Raw genomic sequence first — 27780 nt, forward strand, 5'->3', positions numbered from 1 at the left:
AATATAAATAGAACATATACACAGCTTCTTAGACTTGCTTTCAATGAATGACACATCTATAACTCACATTTCTATGTGAATTTGGTGGTCTCCCAAAAAGTTACACATTGCAGGTTTTAAAGGGAGAAGGACCAGCAGGAAGGGTTTCGTTGCTGACATCATAGGTGCGTTCAGTTCGCTTGAACGTTTGCTACGTTGTGGAACGGTTTGTATTTAACGACGTTTCTCCAAAACGTTCTTGAACATACTTTTCAGGTGTGACTTGAAGCAATGAGTTACGTATTTAAAGGGAAGTGGTCATGTCGACTGTGTTCCCCAACCCAACCCGTTTTTCAACTGATCCTAGAGTACAGCACCGTTTCAGAACGTAAAAACATAGTAAACGCAGCCCGGAGGTGTAATCGTTATCATTCCTATTCGCAACTAAAACTAGAGTTTCTATTGGACAAATTCAGGTATGTCCCGCCCCATTTGTTCGCTTCCGTTTTAAGAAACGTTTCGCAACAGAATCTGCTTAAATAATACGCCCCCAGAGACATAAGGCGTCGTAACACTGACAGCGTTATGCTACACAGTCTGATCGATGGATAGACCCGTGCTACAAAACATCCCGAAGACTGGAATTAACCAAATGTACCTAAACTCCTATTACCGTGTAAAATAAAGTAAACAACGGAATACGTGTGATGAAATTATTGGGTGTTAAATCGTCGGGAAACGGTTTTCCGTTTCACTGTGTGGCGTGGCAGGCTGGGCTGGATCTGTGTGTGGATCACCTCCAAACTAAATCAGTACCAGGACGCGTGTAAATGATTGGTTTTAAATACCGTAACACACTAGTTAGTTAACGTTACTTCCAACTGCAAACATGGAGACTAAACTTAAGACTGCAGCTCAGACTGCTCTGGACTTGGAGCGAGAAAGACAGTATTGTGAACTTTGTGGGAAAATGGAGAATCTCCTTAAGTGCGGCCGCTGCCGAAACTCGTTCTACTGCAGCAAGGAGCACCAGAAGCAGCACTGGAAAATGCACAAGGTGAACTGTAAAGAATCCGAGGAAAACCCGCAGGTTTCTAAACAGAAGCCTGCTGAACCTCCGGTACCGTCTGGGGGGGTAAAGGGACAGACACCGCAACTAAAGACACGCGTCCAACCCGATAACACCGCATCTCCGAGAGGAGAGACTAGAATGAAAGGTTTTATAACTAACGCAGAGTGCGCTGGGTCGTCGCTCGGTAAACCGGGCGGGTCGAATACCAAACCTAACGGACAGACCAGCACCCGGTCCACGCCTCAGAACCTCGCCATTGAGTACATCGTCCCGTGTATGATTAAGCATGGGATATGTGTTGTTGACAACTTCCTCGGCGGTGAAACGGGGCAGGCCATCTTGGAAGACGTCAAATTGTTGCATAAAACCGGGAAGTTTACCGACGGTCAGTTGGTCAGTCAGAAAACGGACTCCACTAAAGATATTCGAGGAGATAAGATCACATGGATTGAGGGCCGAGAGGCCGGATGTGAGAAGATCTGCTTCCTCATGAGCCGGATGGATGATCTGGTCAGACATTGTAATGGTCAGCTGGGGAACTTTACAATAAATGGAAGGACTAAAGTAAGTAGGCAGGTTAAGTTAAAGCTGCATTATGAAACGTTTTGTCCAACGAGACCAAATTCACATAGAATTGTAAGTTATAGATCTGTCATTCTCATTGAAAGCAAGTATAAGATGCTGTAGCTCTGTTATGCGTGGTTGTTATTTCTATGCACACCTTTACGTGTCGTTTTTGCGTTTTCTACTTTCGGTTTGTACCCCACCGTCAAAACAGTTGAAAATACAATATTTTTTGCTTATGTTCAATTTATTTCACAGCGGTTTTGTTTAGATGGTACAATGATTCTCTACACTAGAACTGCTTGTTTTGTCACAAACTGAAATTAGTCGAACTACTAGAATTTTAGCAACCAGGAAATTGCAGAATGATTTCAGCGTAGTGCATCTCAGCGTCATATTGCCTGTAGTCGTCATATAGCGTCATATAGCCTGTAGTCGTCATATAGCCTGTAGTCGTCATATAGCGTCATATAGCCTGTAGTCGTCATATAGTGTCATATAGCCTTTAGTCGTCATATAGCTTCATATAGCCTGTAGTCGTCATGTAGCCTGTAGTCGTCATGTAGCCTGTAGTTGTTATATAGCGTCATATAGCCTGTAGTCGTCATATAGCCTGTAGTCATCATATAGTCTGTAGTCGTCATATAGTCTGTAGTCGTGATATAGCCTGTAGTCGTCATGTAGCCTGTAGTTGTCATAGCGTCATATAGCCTGTAGTCGTCATATAGCGTCATATAGCCTGTAGTCGTCATATAGCGTCATTTTGCCTGTAGTCGTCATATAGCCTGTAGTCGTCATATAGCCTGTAGTCGTCATATAGCCTGTAGTCGTCATATAGCGTCATATAGCCTGTAGTCGTCATGTACTGTCTTATAGCCTGTAGTCGTCATTTAGCCTGTAGTCGTCATTTAGCCTGTAGTCGTCATATAGCATCATATAGCCTGTAGTTGTCATTTAGCCTGTAGTCGTCATATAGCGTCATATAGCCTGTAGTCGTCATATAGCGTCATAGCCTGTAGTCGTCATATAGCCTGTAGTCGTCATATAGCCTGTAGCCGTCAAATAGCCTGTAGTCGTCATATAGCCTGTAGCCGTCAAATAGCCTGTAGTCATCATATAGCGTCGTATAGCCTGTAGTCGTCATATAGCGTCATATAGCCTGTTGTCGTCATATAGCGTCATATAGCCTGTAGTTGTCATATAGCGTCATATAGCTTGTAGTCGTTATATAGCGTCTTATACCCTGTAGTCATCATATACCCTGTAGTCGTCATATAGCCTGTAGTCGTCATGTAGCGTCTTATAGCCTGTAGTCGTCATATAGCCTGTAGCCGTCTTATAGCCTGTAGCCGTCAAATAGCCTGTAGTCGTCATGTACCGTCTTATAGCCTGTAGTCGTCATTTAGCCTGTAGTCGTCATATAGCCTGTAGTCGTTATATAGTGTCATATAGCCTGTAGTCGTCATATAGCGTCATAGCCTGTAGTCGTCATATAGCCTGTAGTCGTCATATAGCGTCATATAGCCTGTAGCCGTCATATAGCCTGTAGCCGTAAAATATCCTGTAGTCATCATATAGCGTCATATAGCCTGTAGTCGTAATATAGCGTCATATAAACTGTAGTCATCATATAGCGTGTAGTCATCATATAGTCTAGTCGTCATATAGCCTGTAGTCGTCATATAGCGTCATATAGCCTGTAGTCATCATATAGCATCATATAGCCTGTAGTCATATAGCGTCATGTAGCCTGTAGTCGTCATATAGCCTGTAGTCGTCATATAGCGTCATATAGCCTGTAGTCGTCATGTAGCGTGTAGTCGTCATGTAGCGTGTAGTCGTCATGTAGCGTCATAGCCTGTAGTCGTCATATAGCCTGTAGTCGTCATGTAGCAACATATAGCCTGTAGTCGTCATGTAGCGTCATATAGCCTGTAGTCGTCATTTTGCCTGTAGTCGTCATGTAGCCTGTAGTCGTCATGTAGCCTGTAGTCTTCATGTAGCCTGTAGTCGTCATGTAGCCTGTAGTCGTCATGTAGCGTGTAGTAGTCATGTAGCTTCATAGCCTGTAGTCGTCATATAGCCTGTAGTCGTCATGTAGCATGTAGTCGTCATGTAGTGTGATAGCCTGTAGTCGTCATATAGCCTGTAGTCGTCATATAGCCTGTAGTCGTCATGTAGCGTCATATAGCCTGTAGTCGTCATGTAGCGTCATATAGCCTGTAGTCGTCATGTAGCGTCATATAGCCTGTAGTCGACATATAGCCTGTAGTTGTCATATAGCATCATATAGCCTGTAGTCGTCATATAGCCTGTAGTCGTCATATAGCCTGTAGTCGTCATATAGCCTGTAGTCGTCATATAGCGTCATGTAGCCTGTAGTCGTCATATAGCCTGTAGTCGTCATATAGCCTGTAGTCGTCATATAGCCTGTAGTTGTCATATAGCCTGTAGTCGTCATGTAGCTTCATATAGCCTGTCGTCGTCATGTACCGTCTTATAGCCTGTAGTCGTCATTTAGCCTGTAGTCGTCATTTAGCCTTTAGTCGTCATTTAGCCTGTAGTCGTCATGTAGTGTGTAGTCGTCATGTAGCGTCATAGCCTGTAGTCGTCATATAGCCTGTAGTCGTCATGTAGCGTCATATAGCCTGTAGTCGTCATGTAGCGTCATATAGCCTGTAGTCGTCATGTAGTGTCATATAGCCTGTAGTCGTCATATAGTCTGTAGTCGTGATATAGCCTGTAGTCGTCATGTAGCCTGTAGTTGTCATAGCGTCATATAGCGTCATATAGCCTGTAGTCGTCATATAGCCTGTAGTCGTCATATAGCCTGTAGTCGTCATATAGCCTGTAGTCGTCATATAGCGTCATATAGCCTGTAGTCGTCATGTACTGTCTTATAGCCTGTAGTCGTCATGTAGTCGTCATTTAGCCTGTAGTCGTCATTTAGCCTGTAGTCGTCATTTAGCCTGTAGTCGTCATATAGCATCATATAGCCTGTAGTTGTCATTTAGCCTGTAGTCGTCATATAGCGTCATATAGCCTGTAGTCGTCATATAGCCTGTAGTTGTCATATAGCGTCATATAGCCTGTAGTCGTCATGTAGCGTCATATAGCCTGTAGTCATCATATAGCCTGTAGTCGTCATATAGCATGTAGTCGACATATAGCGTCATATAGCCTGTAGTCGTCATATAGCCTGTAGTTGTCAAATAGCCTATAGACGTCATGTAGCGTCATATAGCCTGTAGTCGTCATGTAGTGTCATATAGCCTGTAGTCATCATATAGCCTGTAGTCGTCATATAGCCTGTAGTCGTCATATAGCCTGTAGTCGTCATATAGCGTCATATAGCCTGTAGTCGTCATATAGCCTGTAGTCGTCATATAGCGTCATATAGCCTGTAGTTGTCATATAGCGTCATATAGCCTGTACTCGTCATATAGCCTGTAGTCGTCATATAACGTCATATAGCCTGTAGTCGTCATATAGCGTCATATAGCCTGTAGTTGTCATATAGCCTGTACTCGTCATATAGCCTGTAGTCGTCATATAACGTCATATAGCCTGTAGTCGTCATTTAGCCTGTAGTCGTCATTTAGCCTGTAGTCGTCATTTAGCCTGTAGTCGTCATATAGCGTCATATAGCCTGTAGGCGTCATGTAGCCTGTAGTCGTCATGTAGCGTGTAGTCGTCATGTAGCGTCATAGCCTGTAGTCGTCATATTGCCTGTAGTCGTCATATAGCGTCATATAGCCTGTAGTCGTCATGTAGCGTCATATAGCCTGTAGTCGTCATGTAGCGTCATATAGCCTGTAGTCGTCATATAGCCTGTAGTCGTCATTTTGCCTGTAGTCGTCATTTTGCCTGTAGTCGTCATATAGCCTGTAGTCGTCATATAGCCTGTAGTCGTCATATAGCCTGTAGTCGTCATTTAGCCTGTAGTCGTCATTTAGCCTGTAGTCGTCATATAGCGTCATATAGCCTGTAGGCGCCATGTAGCCTGTAGTCGTCATGTAGCGTGTAGTCGTCATGTAGCGTCATAGCCTGTAGTCGTCATATTGCCTGTAGTCGTCATATAGCGTCATATCGCCTGTAGTCGTCATGTAGCGTCATATAGCCTGTAGTCGTCATTTTGCCTGTAGTCGTCATATAGCCTGTAGTCGTCATTTTGCCTGTAGTCGTCATATAGCCTGTAGTCGTCATATAGCGTCATTTAGCCTGTAGTCGTCATTTAGCCTGTAGTCGTCATTTAGCTGTAGTCGTCATATAGCGTCATATAGCCTGTAGGCGTCATGTAGCCTGTAGTCGTCATGTAGCGTGTAGTCGTCATGTAGCGTCATAGCCTGTAGTCGTCATATTGCCTGTAGTCGTCATATAGCGTCATATAGCCTGTAGTCGTCATGTAGCGTCATATAGCCTGTAGTCGTCATGTAGCGTCATATAGCCTGTAGGCGTCATGTAGCCTGTAGTCGTCATATAGCCTGTAGTCGTCATATAGCGTCATTTAGCCTGTAGTCGTCATTTAGCCTGTAGTCGTCATTTAGCTGTAGTCGTCATATAGCGTCATATAGCCTGTAGTCGTCATATAGCCTGTAGTCTTCATATAGCCTGTAGTCGTCATATAGCGTCATATAGCCTGTAGTCGTCATATAGCCTGTAGTCGTCATGTAGCCTGTAGTCGTCATGTACCGTTTTATAGCCTGTAGTCGTCATGCAGTCGTCATTTAGCCTGTAGTCGTCATTTAGCCTGTAGTCGTCATTTAGCCTGTAGTCGTCATGTAGCGTCTTATAGCCTGTAGTCGTCATGTAGTGTCATAGCCTGTAGTCGTCATATAGCCTGTAGCTGTCTTATAGCCTGTAGTCATGTAGTTGTCATTTAGCCTGTAGTCGTTATTTAGCCTGTAGTCATCATATAGCATCATATAGCCTGTAGTTGTCATTTAGCCTGTAGTCGTCATATAGTGTCATATAGCCTGTAGTTGTCATATAGCGTGTAGTCATCATATTGTCTAGTCGTCATGTAGCTTGTAGTCGTCATATAGCGTCATATAGCCTCACATAGCGCCATATATCATCACATAGCGTCATGTAGCCTGTAGTCGTCAAGTAGCCTGTAGTCGTCAAATAGCCTGTAGTCGTCAAATAGCCTGTAGTTGTCAAATAGCCTGTAGTCGTCATTTAGTGTCATAGCTTTTAGTCGTCATGTAGCGTGTAGTCGTCATGTAGCATCATAGCCTGTAGTCGTCATATAGCCTGTAGTCGTCATGTGGCGTCATAAAGCCTGTCGTTGTCATTTAGCCTGTAGTCGTCATATAGCCTGTAGTCGTCATATAGCGTCATATAGCCTGTAGTCGTCATATAGCCTGTAGTCGTCATGTAGCCTGTAGTCGTCATGTACCGTTTTATAGCCTGTAGTCGTCATGCAGTCGTCATTTAGCCTGTAGTCGTCATTTAGCCTGTAGTCGTCATTTAGCCTGTAGTCGTCATATAGCGTCATATAGGCTGTAGTCGTCATATAGCGTCATAGCCTGTAGTCGTCATATAGCCTGTAGTCGTCAAATAGCCTGTAATCATCATATAGCGTCATATAGCCTGTAGTCGTCATATAGCCTGTAGTCGTCATATAGCCTGTAGCCGTCATATAGCCTGTAATCATCATATAGCGTCGTATAGCCTGTAGTCGTCATATAGCGTCGTATAGCCTGTAGTCGTCATATAGCGTCGTATAGCCTGTAGTCGTCATATAGCGTCATATAGCTTGTAGTCGTTATATAGCGTCTTATACCCTGTAGTCATCATATAGCCTGTAGTCGTCATGTAGTCGTCATATAGCCTGTAGTCTTCATGTAGCGTCTTATAGTCTGTAGTCGTCATGTAGCGTCAAATAGCCTGTAGTAGTCATATAGCATCATATAGCCTGTAGTTGTCATTTAGCCTGTAGTCGTCATATAGTGTCATATAGCCTGTAGTCGTCATATAGCGTGTAGTCATCATATTGTCTAGTCGTCATGTAGCCTGTAGTCGTCATATAGCGTCATATAGCCTGTAGTCATCACATAGCGTCATGTAGCCTGAAGTCGTCATGTAGCCTGAAGTCGTCATGTAGCCTGAAGTCGTCATGTAGCCTGAAGTCGTCAAATAGCCTGTAGTCATCACATAGCGTCATGTAGCCTGTAGTCGTCATGTAGCCTGTCGTCGTCATGTAACCTGTCGTCGTCATGTAACCTGTCGTCGTCATGTAGCCTGTCGTCGTCATGTAGCGTCATGTAGCCTGTAGTCGTCATGTAGCGTCATGTAGCCTGTAGTCGTCATGTAGCGTCATGTAGCCTGTAGTCGTCATGTAGCGTCATGTAGCCTGTAGTCGTCATGTAGCCTGTAGTCGTCATGTAGCGTCATGTAGCCTGTAGTCGTCATGTAGCGTCATGTAGCCTGTAGTTGTCATATAGCCTGTAGTTGTCATATAGCCTGTAGTTGTCATATAGCCTGTAGTTGTCATATAGCCTGTAGTTGTCATATAGCCTGTAGTCGTCATATAGCGTCATGTAGCCGTCATATAGCGTCATGTAGCCGTCATATAGCCTGTAGCCGTCAAATAGCCTGTAGTCGTCATGTAGCCTGTAGTCGTCGTGTAGCGTCATGTAGCCTGTAGTTGTCGTGTAGCGTCATGTAGCCAGTAGTCGTCTGTAGCGTCATGTAGCCTGTAGTCGTCGTGTAGCGTCATGTAGCCTTTAGTCGTCATATAGCCTGTAGTCGTCATATAGCCTGTAGTCGTCATTTAGCGTCGTGTAGTCGTCATTTAGCGTCGTGTAGTCGTCATATAGCCTGTAGTCGTCTTATAGCCTGTAGTCGTCATGTAGCCTGTAGTCGTCATGTAGCGTCTTATAGCCTGTAGTCGTCATGTAGCGTCATAGCCTGTAGTCGTCATATAGCCTGTAGTAGTCATATAGCATCATATAGCCTGTAGTTGTCATTTAGCCTGTAGTCGTCATATAGTGTCATATAGCCTGTAGTCGTCATATAGCGTGTAGTCATCATATTGTCTAGTCGTCATGTAGCCTGTAGTCGTCATATAGCGTCATATAGCCTGTAGTCATCACATAGCGTCATGTAGCCTGAAGTCGTCATGTAGCCTGAAGTCGTCATGTAGCCTGATGTCGTCATGTAGCCTGAAGTCGTCAAATAGCCTGTAGTCGTCAAATAGCCTGTAGTCATCACATAGCGTCATGTAGCCTGTAGTCGTCATGTAGCCTGTCGTCGTCATGTAACCTGTCGTCGTCATGTAACCTGTCGTCGTCATGTAGCCTGTCGTCGTCATGTAGCGTCATGTAGCCTGTAGTCGTCATGTAGCGTCATGTAGCCTGTAGTCGTCATGTAGCCTGTAGTCGTCATGTAGCGTCATGTAGCCTGTAGTCGTCATGTAGCGTCATGTAGCCTGTAGTTGTCATATAGCCTGTAGTTGTCATATAGCCTGTAGTTGTCATATAGCCTGTAGTTGTCATATAGCCTGTAGTTGTCATATAGCCTGTAGTCGTCATATAGCGTCATGTAGCCGTCATATAGCCTGTAGCCGTCAAATAGCCTGTAGTCGTCATGTAGCCTGTAGTCGTCGTGTAGCGTCATGTAGCCTGTAGTTGTCGTGTAGCGTCATGTAGCCAGTAGTCGTCTGTAGCGTCATGTAGCCTGTAGTCGTCGTGTAGCGTCATGTAGCCTTTAGTCGTCATATAGCCTGTAGTCGTCATATAGCCTGTAGTCGTCATTTAGCGTCGTGTAGTCGTCATTTAGCGTCGTGTAGTCGTCATATAGCCTGTAGTCGTCTTATAGCCTGTAGTCGTCATGTAGCCTGTAGTCGTCATGTAGCGTCTTATAGCCTGTAGTCGTCATGTAGCGTCATAGCCTGTAGTCGTCATATAGCCTGTAGCCGTCTTATAGCCTGTAGCCGTCAAATAGCCTGTAGTAGTCATATAGCATCATATAGCCTGTAGTTGTCATTTAGCCTGTAGTCGTCATATAGTGTCATATAGCCTGTAGTCGTCATATAGCGTGTAGTCATCATATTGTCTAGTCGTCATGTAGCCTGTAGTCGTCATATAGCGTCATATAGCCTGTAGTCATCACATAGCGTCATGTAGCCTGAAGTCGTCATGTAGCCTGAAGTCGTCATGTAGCCTGAAGTCGTCATGTAGCCTGAAGTCGTCATGTAGCCTGAAGTCGTCAAGTAGCCTGTAGTCGTCAAATAGCCTGTAGTCATCACATAGCGTCATGTAGCCTGTAGTCGTCATGTAGCCTGTCGTCGTCATGTAGCGTCATGTAGCCTGTAGTCGTCATGTAGCGTCATGTAGCCTGTAGTCGTCATGTAGCGTCATGTAGCCTGTAGTCGTCATGTAGCGTCATGTAGCCTGTAGTCGTCATGTAGCCTGTAGTCGTCATGTAGCGTCATGTAGCCTGTAGTCGTCATGTAGCGTCATGTAGCCTGTAGTTGTCATATAGCCTGTAGTTGTCATATAGCCTGTAGTTGTCATATAGCCTGTAGTCGTCATATAGCGTCATGTAGCCGTCATATAGCCTGTAGCCGTCAAATAGCCTGTAGTCGTCATGTAGCCTGTAGTCGTCGTGTAGCGTCATGTAGCCTGTAGTTGTCGTGTAGCGTCATGTAGCCAGTAGTCGTCTGTAGCGTCATGTAGCCTGTAGTCGTCGTGTAGCGTCATGTAGCCTTTAGTCGTCATATAGCCTGTAGTCGTCATATAGCCTGTAGTCGTCATATAGCCTGTAGTCGTCATTTAGCGTCGTGTAGTCGTCATTTAGCGTCGTGTAGTCGTCATATAGCCTGTAGTCGTCTTATAGCCTGTAGTCGTCATGTAGCCTGTAGTCGTCATGTAGCCTGTAGTCGTCATGTAGCCTGTAGTCGTCATGTAGCCTGTAGTCGTCATGTAGCCTGTAGTTGTCATTTAGCGTGTAGTCGTCATATAGCGTCATATAGCCTGTAGTCGTCATGTAGCCTGTAGTCGTCATGTAGCGTCATATAGCCTGTAGTCGTCATGTAGCGTCATATAGCCTGTAGTCGTCATGTAGCGTCATATAGACTGTAGTCGTCATATAGCCTGTAGTCGTCATATAGCCTATAGTCGTCATGTAGCCTGTAGTCGTCATGTAGCCTGTAGTCGTCATGTAGCCTGTAGTCGTCATATAGCCTGTAGTCGTCATGTAGCCTGTAGTCGTCATGTAGCCTGTAGTCGTCATGTAGCCTGTAGTCGTCATGTAGCCTGTAGTCGTCATGTAGCCTGTAGTCGTCATTTAGCCTGTAGTCGTCATATAGTGTCATATAGCCTGTAGTCGTCATATAGCGTCATATAGCCTGTAGTCGTCACATAGCGTCATGTAGCCTGTAGTCGTCATATAGCCTGTAGTCGTCATTTAGCCTGTAGTCGTCATATAGCGTCATATAGGCTGTAGTCGTCATATAGCGTCATAGCCTGTAGTCGTCATATAGCCTGTAGTCGTCAAATAGCCTGTAATCATCATATAGCGTCATATAGCCTGTAGTCGTCATATAGCCTGTAGCCGTCATATAGCCTGTAGTCATCATATAGCGTCGTATAGCCTGTAGTCGTCATATAGCGTCGTATAGCCTGTAGTCGTCATTTAGCGTCGTGTAGTCGTCATATAGCCTGTAGTCGTCTTGTAGCCTGTAGTCGTCTTGTAGCCTGTAGTTGTCATGTAGCCTGTAGTCGTCATGTAGCCTGTAGTCGTCATGTAGCCTGTAGTCGTCATGTAGCCTGTAGTCGTCATTTAGCCTGTAGTCGTCATTTAGCCTGTAGTCGTCATTTAGCCTGTAGTCGTCATTTAGCCTGTAGTTGTCATTTAGCGTGTAGTCGTCATATAGCGTCATATAGCCTGTAGTCGTCATGTAGCGTCATGTAGCCTGTAGTCGTCATGTAGCGTCATATAGCCTGTAGTCGTCATTTAGCCTGTAGTCGTCATATAGCGTCATATAGCCTGTAGTCATCACATAGCGTCATGTAGCCTGTAGTCGTCATATAGCCTGTAGTCGTCATTTAGCCTGTAGTCGTCATATAGCGTCATATAGGCTGTAGTCGTCATATAGCGTCATAGCCTGTAGTCGTCATATAGCCTGTAGTCGTCAAATAGCCTGTAATCATCATATAGCGTCATATAGCCTGTAGTCGTCATATAGCCTGTAGCCGTCAAATAGCCTGTAGTAGTCATGTAGTCGTCATTTAGCCTGTAGTCGTTATTTAGCCTGTAGTCATCATATAGCATCATATAGCCTGTAGTTGTCATTTAGCCTGTAGTCGTCATTTAGTGTCATATAGCCTGTAGTCGTCATATAGCGTGTAGTCATCATATTGTCTAGTCGTCATGTAGCCTGTAGTCGTCGTGTAGCGTCATGTAGCCTGTAGTTGTCGTGTAGCGTCATGTAGCCAGTAGTCGTCGTGTAGCGTCATGTAGCCTTTAGTCATCATATAGCCTGTAGTCGTCATTTAGCGTTGTGTAGTCGTCATTTAGCGTCGTGTAGTCGTCATATAGCCTGTAGTCGTCATGTAGCCTGTAGTCGTCATGTAGCCTGTAGTCGTCATGTAGCCTGTAGTCGTCATTTAGCCTGTAGTCGTCATTTAGCCTGTAGTCGTCATTTAGCCTGTAGTTGTCATTTAGCCTGTAGTTGTCATTTAGCGTGTAGTCGTCATATAGCGTCATATAGCCTGTAGTCGTCATATAGCCTGTAGCCGTCATATAGCCTGTAGTCATCATATAGCGTCGTATAGCCTGTAGTCGTCATATAGCGTCGTATAGCCTGTAGTCGTGATATAGCGTCGTATAGCCTGTAGTCGTCATATAGCGTCATAGCTTGTAGTCGTTATATAGCGTCTTATACCCTGTAGTCGTCATATAGCCTGTAGTCGTCATGTAGTCGTCATATAGCCTGTAGTCGTCATGTAGCGTCTTATAGCCTGTAGTCGTCATGTAGCGTCATAGCCTGTAGTCGTCATATAGCCTGTAGCCGTCTTATAGCCTGTAGCCGTCAAATAGCCTGTAGTAGTCATGTAGTCGTCATTTAGCCTGTAGTCGTTATTTAGCCTGTAGTCATCATATAGCATCATATAGCCTGTAGTTGTCATTTAGCCTGTAGTCGTCATTTAGTGTCATATAGCCTGTAGTCGTCATATAGCGTGTAGTCATCATATTGTCTAGTCGTCATGTAGCCTGTAGTCGTCGTGTAGCGTCATGTAGCCTGTAGTTGTCGTGTAGCGTCATGTAGCCAGTAGTCGTCGTGTAGCGTCATGTAGCCTTTAGTCATCATATAGCCTGTAGTCGTCATTTAGCGTTGTGTAGTCGTCATTTAGCGTCGTGTAGTCGTCATATAGCCTGTAGTCGTCATGTAGCCTGTAGTCGTCATGTAGCCTGTAGTCGTCATGTAGCCTGTAGTCGTCATGTAGCCTGTAGTCGTCATTTAGCCTGTAGTCGTCATTTAGCCTGTAGTTGTCATTTAGCCTGTAGTTGTCATTTAGCGTGTAGTCGTCATATAGCGTCATATAGCCTGTAGTCGTCATGTAGCGTCATGTAGCCTGTAGTCGTCATGTAGCGTCATATAGCCTGTAGTCGTCATGTAGCGTCATGTAGCGTCATATAGCCTGTAGTCGTCATGTAGCGTCATATAGACTGTAGTCGTCATATAGCCTGTAGTCGTCATGTAGCCTGTAGTCGTCATGTAGCCTGTAGTCGTCATGTGGCCTGTAGTCGTCATGTAGCCTGTAGTCGTCATGTAGCCTGTAGTCGTCATTTAGCCTGTAGTCGTCATTTAGCCTGTAGTCGTCATTTAGCCTGTAGTCGTCATATAGCCTGTAGTCGTCATATAGCGTGTAGTCATCATATTGTCTAGTCGTCATATAGCCTGTAGTCGTCATATAGCGTCATATAGCCTGTAGTCATCACATAGCGTCATGTAGCCTGTAGTCGTCATATAGCCTGTAGTCATCACATAGCGTCATGTAGCCTGTAGTCGTCATATAGCCTGTAGTCGTCATATAGCCTGTAGTCGTCATTTAGCGTCATGTAGCGTGTAGTCGTCATGTAGCGTGTAGTCGTCATGTAGCGTGTAGTCGTCATGTAGCGTGTATTCATCATATTGTCTAGTCGTCATATAGCCTGTAGTCGTCATATAGCGTCATATGGCCTGTAGTCATCACATAGCGTCATGTAGCCTGTAGTCGTCATATAGCCTGTAGTCGTCATATAGCCTGTAGTCGTCATGTAGCGTGTAGTCGTCATGTAGCCTGTAGTCGTCATGTAGCCTGTAGTCGTCATATAGCCTGTAGTCGTCATATAGCCTGTAGTCGTCATGTAGCCTGTAGTCGTCATGTAGCCTGTAGTCGTCATGTAGCCTGTAGTCGTCATATAGCGTCATGTAGCCTGTAGTCGTCATGTAGCGTCATTAGCCTGTAATCGTCATATAGCCTGTAGTCGTCATATAGCCTGTAGTCGTCATATAGCCTGTAGTCGTCATATAGCCTGTAGTTGTCATATACCCTGTAGTCGTCATATAGCGTCATGTAGCCGTCATATAGCCTGTAGCCGTCAAATAGCCTGTAGTCGTCATATAGCGTCATATTGCCTGTAGTCGTCATGTAGCCTGTAGTCGTCATGTAGCCTGTTGTCGTCGTGTAGCGTCATGTAGCCTGTAGTTGTCGTGTAGCATCATATAGCCAGTAGTCGTCGTGTAGCGTTATGTAGCCTGTAGTCGTCGTGTAGCGTCGTGTAGCCTGTAGTCGTCGTGTAGCCTGTCGTCGTCGTGTAGAGTCATATAGCCTGTAGTCGTCATGTAGCGTCATATAGCCTTGAGTCGTCGTGTAGCGTCATATAGCCTGGAGTCGTCATGTAGCGTCATATAGCCTGTAGTCATCATATAGCCTGTAGTTGTCATATAGCCTGTAGTCGTCATATTGCGTCATATAGCCTGTAGTCGTCATATAGCGTCATATAGCCTGTAGTCGTCATATAGCGTCATATAGCCTGTAGTCATCACATAGCGTCATGTAGCCTGTAGTCGTCATGTAGCCTGTAGTCGTCATGTAGCCTGTAGTCGTCATGTAGCCTGTAGTCGTCATTTAGCCTGTAGTCGTCATTTAGCCTGTAGTCGTCATATAGCGTCATGTAGCGTCATGTAGCCTGTAGTCGTCATGTAGCGTCATATAGCCTGTAGTCGTCATGTAGCGTCACATAGGCTGTAGTCGTCATGTAGCGTCATATATACTGTAGTCGTCATGTAGCCTGTAGTCGTCATGTAGCCTGTAGTCGTCATGTAGCCTGTAGTCGTCATTTAGCCTGTAGTCGTCATATAGTGTCATATAGCCTGTAGTCGTCATATAGCGTCATATAGCCTGTAGTCATCACATAGCGTCATGTAGCCTGTAGTCGTCATATAGCCTGTAGTCGTCATTTAGCCTGTAGTCGTCATATAGCGTCATATAGGCTGTAGTCGTCATATAGCGTCATAGCCTGTAGTCGTCATATAGCCTGTAGTCGTCAAATAGCCTGTAATCATCATATAGCGTCATATAGCCTGTAGTCGTCATATAGCCTGTAGCCGTCATATAGCCTGTAGCCATCATATAGCGTCGTATAGCCTGTAGTCGTCATATAGCGTCGTATAGCCTGTAGTCGTCATTTAGCGTCGTGTAGTCGTCATATAGCCTGTAGTCGTCTTGTAGCCTGTAGTCGTCTTGTAGCCTGTAGTTGTCATGTAGCCTGTAGTCGTCATGTAGCCTGTAGTCGTCATGTAGCCTGTAGTCATCATGTAGCCTGTAGTCGTCATTTAGCCTGTAGTCGTCATTTAGCCTGTAGTCGTCATTTAGCCTGTAGTCGTCATTTAGCCTGTAGTTGTCATTTAGCGTGTAGTCGTCATATAGCGTCATATAGCCTGTAGTCGTCATGTAGCGTCATGTAGCCTGTAGTCGTCATGTAGCGTCATATAGCCTGTAGTCGTCATGTAGCGTCATATAGCCTGTAGTTGTCATTTAGCCTGTAGTCGTCATATAGCGTCATATAGCCTGTAGTCATCACATAGCGTCATGTAGCCTGTAGTCGTCATATAGCCTGTAGTCGTCATTTAGCCTGTAGTCGTCATATAGCGTCATATAGGCTGTAGTCGTCATATAGCGTCATAGCCTGTAGTCGTCATATAGCCTGTAGTCGTCAAATAGCCTGTAATCATCATATAGCGTCATATAGCCTGTAGTCGTCATATAGCCTGTAGCCGTCATATAGCCTGTAGTCATCATATAGCGTCGTATAGCCTGTAGTCGTCATATAGCGTCGTATAGCCTGTAGTCGTCATATAGCGTCGTATAGCCTGTAGTCGTCATATAGCGTCGTATAGCTTGTAGTCGTTATATAGCGTCTTATACCCTGTAGTCGTCATATAGCCTGTAGTCGTCATGTAGCGTCTTATAGCCTGTAGTCGTCATGTAGCGTCATAGCCTGTAGTCGTCATATAGCCTGTAGCCGTCTTATAGCCTGTAGCCGTCAAATAGCCTGTAGTAGTCATGTAGTCGTCATTTAGCCTGTAGTCGTTATTTAGCCTGTAGTCATCATATAGCATCATATAGCCTGTAGTTGTCATTTAGCCTGTAGTCGTCATTTAGTGTCATATAGCCTGTAGTCGTCATATAGCGTGTAGTCATCATATTGTCTAGTCGTCATGTAGCCTGTAGTCGTCGTGTAGCGTCATGTAGCCTGTAGTTGTCGTGTAGCGTCATGTAGCCAGTAGTCGTCTGTAGCGTCATGTAGCCTGTAGTCGTCGTGTAGCGTCATGTAGCCTTTAGTCATCATATAGCCTGTAGTCGTCATTTAGCGTTGTGTAGTCGTCATTTAGCGTCGTGTAGTCGTCATATAGCCTGTAGTCGTCATGTAGCCTGTAGTCGTCATGTAGCCTGTAGTCGTCATGTAGCCTGTAGTCGTCATTTAGCCTGTAGTCGTCATTTAGCCTGTAGTTGTCATTTAGCCTGTAGTTGTCATTTAGCCTGTAGTCGTCATATAGCGTCATATAGCCTGTAGTCGTCATGTAGCGTCATGTAGCCTGTAGTCGTCATGTAGCGTCATATAGCCTGTAGTCGTCATGTAGCGTCATGTAGCGTCATATAGCCTGTAGTCGTCATGTAGCGTCATATAGACTGTAGTCGTCATATAGCCTGTAGTCGTCATGTAGCCTGTAGTCGTCATGTAGCCTGTAGTCGTCATGTAGCCTGTAGTCGTCATGTAGCCTGTAGTCGTCATTTAGCCTGTAGTCGTCATTTAGCCTGTAGTCGTCATTTAGCCTGTAGTCGTCATTTAGCCTGTAGTCGTCATATAGCCTGTAGTCGTCATATAGCCTGTAGTCATCATATTGTCTAGTCGTCATATAGCCTGTAGTCGTCATATAGCGTCATATAGCCTGTAGTCATCACATAGCGTCATGTAGCCTGTAGTCGTCATATAGCCTGTAGTCATCACATAGCGTCATGTAGCCTGTAGTCGTCATATAGCCTGTAGTCGTCATATAGCCTGTAGTCGTCATTTAGCGTCATGTAGCGTGTAGTCGTCATGTAGCGTGTAGTCGTCATGTAGCGTGTAGTCGTCATGTAGCGTGTATTCATCATATTGTCTAGTCGTCATATAGCCTGTAGTCGTCATATAGCGTCATATGGCCTGTAGTCATCACATAGCGTCATGTAGCCTGTAGTCGTCATATAGCCTGTAGTCATCATATAGCCTGTAGTCGTCATGTAGCCTGTAGTCGTCATGTAGCCTGTAGTCGTCATGTAGCCTGTAGTCGTCATATAGCCTGTAGTCGTCATGTAGCCTGTAGTCGTCATGTAGCCTGTAGTCGTCATATAGCGTCATGTAGCCTGTAGTCGTCATGTAGCGTCATTAGCCTGTAATCGTCATGTAGCGTCATATAGCCTGTAGTCGTCATATAGCCTGTAGTCGTCATATAGCCTGTAGTCGTCATATAGCCTGTAGTCGTCATATAGCCTGTAGTTGTCATATAGCCTGTAGTCGTCATATAGCGTCATGTAGCCGTCATATAGCCTGTAGCCGTCAAATAGCCTGTAGTCGTCATATAGCGTCATATTGCCTGTAGTCGTCATGTAGCCTGTAGTCGTCATGTAGCCTGTTGTCGTCGTGTAGCGTCATGTAGCCTGTAGTTGTCGTGTAGCATCATATAGCCAGTAGTCGTCGTGTAGCGTTATGTAGCCTGTAGTCGTCGTGTAGCGTCGTGTAGCCTGTAGTCGTCGTGTAGCCTGTCGTCGTCGTGTAGAGTCATATAGCCTGTAGTCGTCATGTAGCGTCATATAGCCTGGAGTCGTCGTGTAGCGTCATATAGCCTGGAGTCGTCATGTAGCGTCATATAGCCTGTAGTCATCATATAGCCTGTAGTTGTCATATAGCCTGTAGTCGTCATATTGCGTCATATAGCCTGTAGTCGTCATATAGCGTCATATAGCCTGTAGTCGTCATATAGCGTCATATAGCCTGTAGTCATCACATAGCGTCATGTAGCCTGTAGTCGTCATGTAGCCTGTAGTCGTCATGTAGCCTGTAGTCGTCATGTAGCCTGTAGTCGTCATTTAGCCTGTAGTCGTCATTTAGCCTGTAGTCGTCATATAGCGTCATGTAGCGTCATGTAGCCTGTAGTCGTCATGTAGCGTCATATAGCCTGTAGTCGTCATGTAGCGTCACATAGGCTGTAGTCGTCATGTAGCGTCATATATACTGTAGTCGTCATGTAGCCTGTAGTCGTCATGTAGCCTGTAGTCGTCATTTAGCCTGTAGTCGTCATATAGTGTCATATAGCCTGTAGTCGTCATATAGCGTGTAGTCATCATATTGTCTAGTCGTCATATAGCCTGTAGTCATCACATAGCGTCATGTAGCCTGTAGTCGTCATATAGCGTCATATAGCCTGTAGTCATCACATAGCGTCATGTAGCCTGTAGTCGTCATATAGCCTGTAGTCGTCATATAGCCTGTAGTCGTCATATAGCCTGTAGTCGTCATTTAGCGTCATGTAGCGTGTAGTCGTCATGTAGCGTGTAGTCGTCATGTAGCGTGTAGTCGTCATGTAGCGTGTATTCATCATATTGTCTAGTCGTCATATAGCCTGTAGTCGTCATATAGCGTCATATAGCCTGTAGTCATCACATAGCGTCATGTAGCCTGTAGTCGTCATGTAGCCTGTAGTCGTCATATAGCCTGTAGTCGTCATATAGCCTGTAGTCGTCATGTAGCGTCATATAGCCTGGAGTCGTCGTGTAGCGTCATATAGCCTGGAGTCGTCGTGTAGCGTCATATAGCCTGGAGTCGTCATGTAGCGTCATATAGCCTGTAGTCATCATATAGCCTGTAGTTGTCATATAGCCTGTAGTCGTCATATAGCGTCATATAGCCTGTAGTCGTCATATAGCGTCATATAGCCTGTAGTCATCACATAGCGTCATGTATCCTGTAGTCGTCATGTAGCCTGTAGTCGTCATGTAGCCTGTAGTCGTCATTTAGCCTGTAGTCGTCATTTAGCCTGTAGTTGTCATTTAGCCTGTAGTCGTCATTTAGCCTGTAGTCGTCATAGTGTCATATAGCCTGTAGTCGTCATATAGCGTGTAGTCATCATATTGTCTAGTCGTCATATAGCCTGTAGTCGTCATATAGCGTCATATAGCCTGTAGTCATCACATAGCGTCATGTAGCCTGTAGTCATCATATAGCCTGTAGTCGTCATATAGCGTCATATAGCCTGTAGTCATCACATAGCGTCATGTAGCCTGTAGTCGTCATATAGCCTGTAGTCGTCATGTAGCCTGTAGTCGTCATGTAGCGTGTAGTCGTCATATAGCCTGTAGTCGTCATGTAGCCTGTAGTCGTCATGTAGCCTGTAGTCGTCATTTAGCCCGTAGTCATCATATAGCGTCATGTAGCCTGTAGTCGTCATGTAGCGTCATTAGCCTGTAGTCGTCATGTAGCGTCATATAGCCTGTAGTCGTCATATAGCCTGTAGTTGTCATATATCCTGTAGTCGTCATATAGCCTGTAGTCGTCATATAGCCTGTAGTCGTCATATAGCCTGTAGTCATCATATAGCCTGTAGTTGTCATATAGCCTGTAGTCGTCATATAGCGTCATGTAGCCGTCATGTAGCCTGTAGCCGTCAAATAGCCTGTAGTCGTCATATAGCGTCATATTGCCTGTAGTCGTCATATTGCCTGTAGTCGTCATGTAGCCTGTAGTCGTCATGTAGCCTGTAGTCGTCGTGTAGCGTCATGGAGCCTGTAGTTGTCGTGTAGCATCATATAGCCAGTAGTCGTCGTGTAGCGTTATGTAGCCTGTAGTCGTCGTGTAGCGTCGTGTAGCCTGTAGTCGTCGTGTAGCCTGTCGTCGTCGTGTAGAGTCATATAGCCTGTAGTCGTCATGTAGCGTCATATAGCCTGGAGTCGTCGTGTAGCGTCATATAGCCTGGAGTCGTCATGTAGCGTCATATAGCCTGGAGTCGTCATGTAGCGTCATATAGCCTGTAGTCATCATATAGCCTGTAGTTGTCATATAGCCTGTAGTCGTCATATAGCCTGTAGTCGTCATATAGCGTCATATAGCCTGTAGTCGTCATATAGCGTCATATAGCCTGTAGTCATCACATAGCGTCATGTAGCCTGTAGTCGTCATGTAGCCTGTAGTCGTCATTTAGCCTGTAGTCGTCATATAGCGTCATGTAGCCTGTAGTCGTCATGTAGCGTCATATAGCCTGTAGTCGTCATGTAGCGTCATATAGCCTGTAGTCGTCATATAGCCTGTAGTCGTCATATAGCCTGTAGTCGTCATATAGCCTGTTGTCGTCATATAGCCTGTAGTCATCATATAGCCTGTAGTTGTCATATAGCCTGTAGTCGTCATATAGCGTCATGTAGCCGTCATATAGCCTGTAGCCGTCAAATAGCCTGTAGTCGTCATATTGCCTGTAGTCGTCATATTGCCTGTAGTCGTCGTGTAGCGTCATGTAGCCTGTAGTTGTCGTGTAGCGTCATGTAGCCTGTAGTTGTCGTGTAGCATCATGTAGCCAGTAGTCGTCGTGTAGCGTTATGTAGCCTGTAGTCGTCGTGTAGCGTCGTGTAGCCTGTAGTCGTCGTGTAGCCTGTTGTCGTCGTGTAGAGTCATATAGCCTGTAGTCGTCATGTAGCGTCATATAGCCTGGAGTCGTCGTGTAGCGTCATATAGCCTGGAGTCGTCATGTAGCGTCATATAGCCTGGAGTCGTCATGTAGCGTCATATAGCCTGTAGTCATCATATAGCCTGTAGTTGTCATATAGCCTGTAGTCGTCATATAGCGTCATGTCGCCTGTAGTCGTCATGTAGCGTCATTAGCCTGTAGTCATCATGTAGCGTCATTAGCCTGTAGTCGTCATGTAGCGTCATATAGCCTGTAGTCGTCATATAGCCTGTAGTCGTCATATAGCCTGTAGTCATCATATAGCCTGTAGTTGTCATATAGCCTGTAGTCGTCATATAGCGTCATGTAGCCGTCATATAGCCTGTAGCCGTCAAATAGCCTGTAGTCGTCATATAGCGTCATATTGCCTGTAGTCGTCATGTAGCCTGTAGTCGTCATGTAGCCTGTTGTCGTCGTGTAGCGTCATGTAGCCTGTAGTTGTCGTGTAGCATCATATAGCCAGTAGTCGTCGTGTAGCGTTATGTAGCCTGTAGTCGTCGTGTAGCGTCGTGTAGCCTGTAGTCGTCGTGTAGCCTGTCGTCGTCGTGTAGAGTCATATAGCCTGTAGTCGTCATGTAGCGTCATATAGCCTGGAGTCGTCGTGTAGCGTCATATAGCCTGGAGTCGTCATATAGCCTGTAGTCGTTATATAGCCTGTAGTCATCATATAGCGTCATGTAGCCTGTAGTCGTCATATACCCTGTAGTCGTCATATAGTGTCATTTTGCCTGTAGTCGTCATATAGCCTGTAGTCGTCTTATAGCCTGTAGTCGTCATATAGCGTCATATAGCCTGTAGTCGTCATGTAGCGTGTAGTCGTCATGTAGCGTGTAGTCGTCATGTAGCGTGTAGTCGTCATGTAGCGTGTAGTCGTCATGTAGCCTGTAGTCGTCATGTAGCCTGTAGTCGTCATGTAGCCTGTAGTCGTCATGTAGCGTCGTAGTCGTCATGTAGCGTCGTAGTCGTCATGTAGCCCGTAGTCGTCATTTTGCCTGTAGTCGTCATATAGCCTGTAGTCGTCATATAGCGTCATATAGCCTGTAGTTGTCATGTAGCCTGTAGTCGTCATGTACCGTTTTATAGCCTGTAGTCGTCATATAGCGTCATAGCCTGTAGTCGTGATATAGCCTGTAGTCGTCAAATAGCCTGTTGTCATCATATAGCCTGTAGTCGTCATATACCCTGTAGTCGTCATATAGCGTCATTTTGCCTGTAGTCGTCATATAGCCTGTAGTTGTCAAATAGCGTCATATAGCCTGTAGTCGTCATGTAGCGTGCAGTCATCATGTAGCGTGTAGTCGTCATGTAGCCTGTAGTCGTCATGTACCGTCTTATAGCCTGTAGTAGTCATGTAGTCGTTATTTAGCCTGTAGTCGTCATATAGCCTGTAGTCGTCATGTAGCCTGTAGTCGTTATTTAGCCTGTAGTCATCATATAGCATCATATAGCCTGTAGTTGTCATTTAGCCTGTAGTCGTCATATAGTGTCATATAGCGTCATAGCCTGTAGTCGTCATATAGTGTCATATATTCTGTAGTCATCATATAGCCTGTAGTCATCATATAGCCTGTAGCCGATATATAGCCTGTAGCCGTCAAATAGCCTGTAGCCATCATATAGCGTCATATAGCCTGTAGTCGTTATATAGCCTGTAGTCATCATATAGCGTCATGTAGCCTGTAGTCGTCGTGTAGCGTCATGTAGCCTGTAGTCGTCGTGTAGCGTCATGTGGCCTGTAGTCGTCGTGTAGCGTCATGTAGCCTGTAGTCGTCGTGTAGCGTCATGTAGCCTGTAGTCGTCATGTAGCCTGTAGTCGTCATGTAGCGTCATGTAGCCTGTAGTCGTCATGTAGCGTCATGTAGCCTGTAGTTGTCATATAGCCTGTAGTTGTCATATAGCCTGTAGTTGTCATATAGCCTGTAGTTGTCATATAGCCTGTAGTCGTCATATAGCGTCATGTAGCCGTCATATAGCCTGTAGCCGTCAAATAGCCTGTAGTCGTCATGTAGCCTGTAGTCGTCGTGTAGCGTCATGTAGCCTGTAGTTGTCGTGTAGCGTCATGTAGCCAGTAGTCGTCTGTAGCGTCATGTAGCCTGTAGTCGTCGTGTAGCGTCATGTAGCCTTTAGTCGTCATATAGCCTGTAGTCGTCATATAGCCTGTAGTCGTCATTTAGCGTCGTGTAGTCGTCATTTAGCGTCGTGTAGTCGTCATATAGCCTGTAGTCGTCTTATAGCCTGTAGTCGTCATGTAGCCTGTAGTCGTCATGTAGCGTCTTATAGCCTGTAGTCGTCATGTAGCGTCATAGCCTGTAGTCGTCATATAGCCTGTAGTAGTCATATAGCATCATATAGCCTGTAGTTGTCATTTAGCCTGTAGTCGTCATATAGTGTCATATAGCCTGTAGTCGTCATATAGCGTGTAGTCATCATATTGTCTAGTCGTCATGTAGCCTGTAGTCGTCATATAGCGTCATATAGCCTGTAGTCATCACATAGCGTCATGTAGCCTGAAGTCGTCATGTAGCCTGAAGTCGTCATGTAGCCTGAAGTCGTCATGTAGCCTGAAGTCGTCATGTAGCCTGAAGTCGTCAAATAGCCTGTAGTCGTCAAATAGCCTGTAGTCATCACATAGCGTCATGTAGCCTGTAGTCGTCATGTAGCCTGTCGTCGTCATGTAACCTGTCGTCGTCATGTAGCCTGTCGTCGTCATGTAGCGTCATGTAGCCTGTAGTCGTCATGTAGCGTCATGTAGCCTGTAGTCGTCATGTAGCCTGTAGTCGTCATGTAGCGTCATGTAGCCTGTAGTCGTCATGTAGCGTCATGTAGCCTGTAGTTGTCATATAGCCTGTAGTTGTCATATAGCCTGTAGTTGTCATATAGCCTGTAGTTGTCATATAGCCTGTAGTTGTCATATAGCCTGTAGTCGTCATATAGCGTCATGTAGCCGTCATATAGCCTGTAGCCGTCAAATAGCCTGTAGTCGTCATGTAGCCTGTAGTCGTCGTGTAGCGTCATGTAGCCTGTAGTTGTCGTGTAGCGTCATGTAGCCAGTAGTCGTCTGTAGCGTCATGTAGCCTGTAGTCGTCGTGTAGCGTCATGTAGCCTTTAGTCGTCATATAGCCTGTAGTCGTCATATAGCCTGTAGTCGTCATTTAGCGTCGTGTAGTCGTCATTTAGCGTCGTGTAGTCGTCATATAGCCTGTAGTCGTCTTATAGCCTGTAGTCGTCATGTAGCCTGTAGTCGTCATGTAGCGTCTTATAGCCTGTAGTCGTCATGTAGCGTCATAGCCTGTAGTCGTCATATAGCCTGTAGCCGTCTTATAGCCTGTAGCCGTCAAATAGCCTGTAGTAGTCATATAGCATCATATAGCCTGTAGTTGTCATTTAGCCTGTAGTCGTCATATAGTGTGATATAGCCTGTAGTCGTCATATAGCGTGTAGTCATCATATTGTCTAGTCGTCATGTAGCCTGTAGTCGTCATATAGCGTCATATAGCCTGTAGTCATCACATAGCGTCATGTAGCCTGAAGTCGTCATGTAGCCTGAAGTCGTCATGTAGCCTGAAGTCGTCAAGTAGCCTGTAGTCGTCAAATAGCCTGTAGTCATCACATAGCGTCATGTAGCCTGTAGTCGTCATGTAGCCTGTCGTCGTCATGTAACCTGTCGTCGTCATGTAACCTGTCGTCGTCATGTAGCCTGTCGTCGTCATGTAGCGTCATGTAGCCTGTAGTCGTCATGTAGCGTCATGTAGCCTGTAGTCGTCATGTAGCGTCATGTAGCCTGTAGTCGTCATGTAGCGTCATGTAGCCTGTAGTCGTCATGTAGCCTGTAGTCGTCATGTAGCGTCATGTAGCCTGTAGTCGTCATGTAGCGTCATGTAGCCTGTAGTTGTCATATAGCCTGTAGTTGTCATATAGCCTGTAGTTGTCATATAGCCTGTAGTCGTCATATAGCCTGTAGTCGTCATATAGCGTCATGTAGCCGTCATATAGCCTGTAGCCGTCAAATAGCCTGTAGTCGTCATGTAGCCTGTAGTCGTCGTGTAGCGTCATGTAGCCTGTAGTTGTCGTGTAGCGTCATGTAGCCAGTAGTCGTCTGTAGCGTCATGTAGCCTGTAGTCGTCGTGTAGCGTCATGTAGCCTTTAGTCGTCATATAGCCTGTAGTCGTCATTTAGCGTCGTGTAGTCGTCATTTAGCGTCGTGTAGTCGTCATATAGCCTGTAGTCGTCTTATAGCCTGTAGTCGTCATGTAGCCTGTAGTCGTCATGTAGCCTGTAGTCGTCATGTAGCCTGTAGTCGTCATGTAGCCTGTAGTCATCATTTAGCCTGTAGTCGTCATTTAGCCTGTAGTTGTCATTTAGCCTGTAGTCGTCATTTAGCCTGTAGTCGTCATAGTGTCATATAGCCTGTAGTCGTCATATAGCGTGTAGTCATCATATTGTCTAGTCGTCATATAGCCTGTAGTCGTCATATAGCGTCATATAGCCTGTAGTCATCACATAGCGTCATTTAGCCTGTAGTCATCATATAGCCTGTAGTCGTCATATAGCGTCATATAGCCTGTAGTCATCACATAGCGTCATGTAGCCTGTAGTCGTCATATAGCCTGTAGTCGTCATGTAGCCTGTAGTCGTCATGTAGCGTGTAGTCGTCATATAGCCTGTAGTCGTCATGTAGCCTGTAGTCGTCATGTAGCCTGTAGTCGTCATTTAGCCCGTAGTCATCATATAGCGTCATGTAGCCTGTAGTCGTCATGTAGCGTCATTAGCCTGTAGTCGTCATGTAGCGTCATATAGCCTGTAGTCGTCATATAGCCTGTAGTTGTCATATATCCTGTAGTCGTCATATAGCCTGTAGTCGTCATATAGCCTGTAGTCGTCATATAGCCTGTAGTCATCATATAGCCTGTAGTTGTCATATAGCCTGTAGTCGTCATATAGCGTCATGTAGCCGTCATGTAGCCTGTAGCCGTCAAATAGCCTGTAGTCGTCATATAGCGTCATATTGCCTGTAGTCGTCATATTGCCTGTAGTCGTCATGTAGCCTGTAGTCGTCATGTAGCCTGTAGTCGTCGTGTAGCGTCATGGAGCCTGTAGTTGTCGTGTAGCATCATATAGCCAGTAGTCGTCGTGTAGCGTTATGTAGCCTGTAGTCGTCGTGTAGCGTCGTGTAGCCTGTAGTCGTCGTGTAGCCTGTCGTCGTCGTGTAGAGTCATATAGCCTGTAGTCGTCATGTAGCGTCATATAGCCTGGAGTCGTCGTGTAGCGTCATATAGCCTGGAGTCGTCATGTAGCGTCATATAGCCTGGAGTCGTCATGTAGCGTCATATAGCCTGTAGTCATCATATAGCCTGTAGTTGTCATATAGCCTGTAGTCGTCATATAGCCTGTAGTCGTCATATAGCGTCATATAGCCTGTAGTCGTCATATAGCGTCATATAGCCTGTAGTCATCACATAGCGTCATGTAGCCTGTAGTCGTCATGTAGCCTGTAGTCGTCATTTAGCCTGTAGTCGTCATATAGCGTCATGTAGCCTGTAGTCGTCATGTAGCGTCATATAGCCTGTAGTCGTCATGTAGCGTCATATAGCCTGTAGTCGTCATATAGCCTGTAGTCGTCATATAGCCTGTAGTCGTCATATAGCCTGTTGTCGTCATATAGCCTGTAGTCATCATATAGCCTGTAGTTGTCATATAGCCTGTAGTCGTCATATAGCGTCATGTAGCCGTCATATAGCCTGTAGCCGTCAAATAGCCTGTAGTCGTCATATTGCCTGTAGTCGTCATATTGCCTGTAGTCGTCGTGTAGCGTCATGTAGCCTGTAGTTGTCGTGTAGCGTCATGTAGCCTGTAGTTGTCGTGTAGCATCATGTAGCCAGTAGTCGTCGTGTAGCGTTATGTAGCCTGTAGTCGTCTTGTAGCGTCGTGTAGCCTGTAGTCGTCGTGTAGCCTGTTGTCGTCGTGTAGAGTCATATAGCCTGTAGTCGTCGTGTAGCGTCATATAGCCTGGAGTCGTCGTGTAGCGTCATATAGCCTGGAGTCGTCATGTAGCGTCATATAGCCTGGAGTCGTCATGTAGCGTCATATAGCCTGTAGTCATCATATAGCCTGTAGTTGTCATATAGCCTGTAGTCGTCATATAGCGTCATGTCGCCTGTAGTCGTCATGTAGCGTCATTAGCCTGTAGTCGTCATGTAGCGTCATTAGCCTGTAGTCGTCATGTAGCGTCATATAGCCTGTAGTCGTCATATAGCCTGTAGTCGTCATATAGCCTGTAGTCATCATATAGCCTGTAGTTGTCATATAGCCTGTAGTCGTCATATAGCGTCATGTAGCCGTCATATAGCCTGTAGCCGTCAAATAGCCTGTAGTCGTCATATAGCGTCATATTGCCTGTAGTCGTCATGTAGCCTGTAGTCGTCATGTAGCCTGTTGTCGTCGTGTAGCGTCATGTAGCCTGTAGTTGTCGTGTAGCATCATATAGCCAGTAGTCGTCGTGTAGCGTTATGTAGCCTGTAGTCGTCGTGTAGCGTCGTGTAGCCTGTAGTCGTCGTGTAGCCTGTCGTCGTCGTGTAGAGTCATATAGCCTGTAGTCGTCATGTAGCGTCATATAGCCTGGAGTCGTCGTGTAGCGTCATATAGCCTGGAGTCGTCATATAGCCTGTAGTCGTTATATAGCCTGTAGTCATCATATAGCGTCATGTAGCCTGTAGTCGTCATATACCCTGTAGTCGTCATATAGTGTCATTTTGCCTGTAGTCGTCATATAGCCTGTAGTCGTCTTATAGCCTGTAGTCGTCATATAGCGTCATATAGCCTGTAGTCGTCATGTAGCGTGTAGTCGTCATGTAGCGTGTAGTCGTCATGTAGCGTGTAGTCGTCATGTAGCCTGTAGTCGTCATGTAGCCTGTAG

General features: G+C 45.5%; 1 protein-coding gene across 2 annotated transcripts in view; it reads left to right on the top strand.

The window, feature by feature from the left end:
- Window positions 1-513: 513 nt before the first annotated feature.
- The window catches only part of egln1a (egl-9 family hypoxia-inducible factor 1a), a 263763-nt gene continuing 236496 nt past the window's right edge, over window positions 514-27780 (top strand). Inside the window, exon 1 of one of the 2 annotated variants that reach the window (XM_045702244.2) lies at window positions 514-1615. In XM_045702244.2, the coding sequence (XP_045558200.1) occupies window positions 869-1615 (747 nt within the window). In that variant the 5' untranslated portion in view covers window positions 514-868. The remainder of the gene's footprint in view (window positions 1616-27780) is intronic. The other variant, XM_045702243.2, reaches the window with a different exon arrangement.

The sequence above is a fragment of the Salmo salar genome, chromosome 19 (assembly GCF_965601325.2).
Source record: "Salmo salar chromosome 19, fSalSal1, whole genome shotgun sequence".
NCBI lineage: Eukaryota > Metazoa > Chordata > Actinopteri > Salmoniformes > Salmonidae > Salmo > Salmo salar.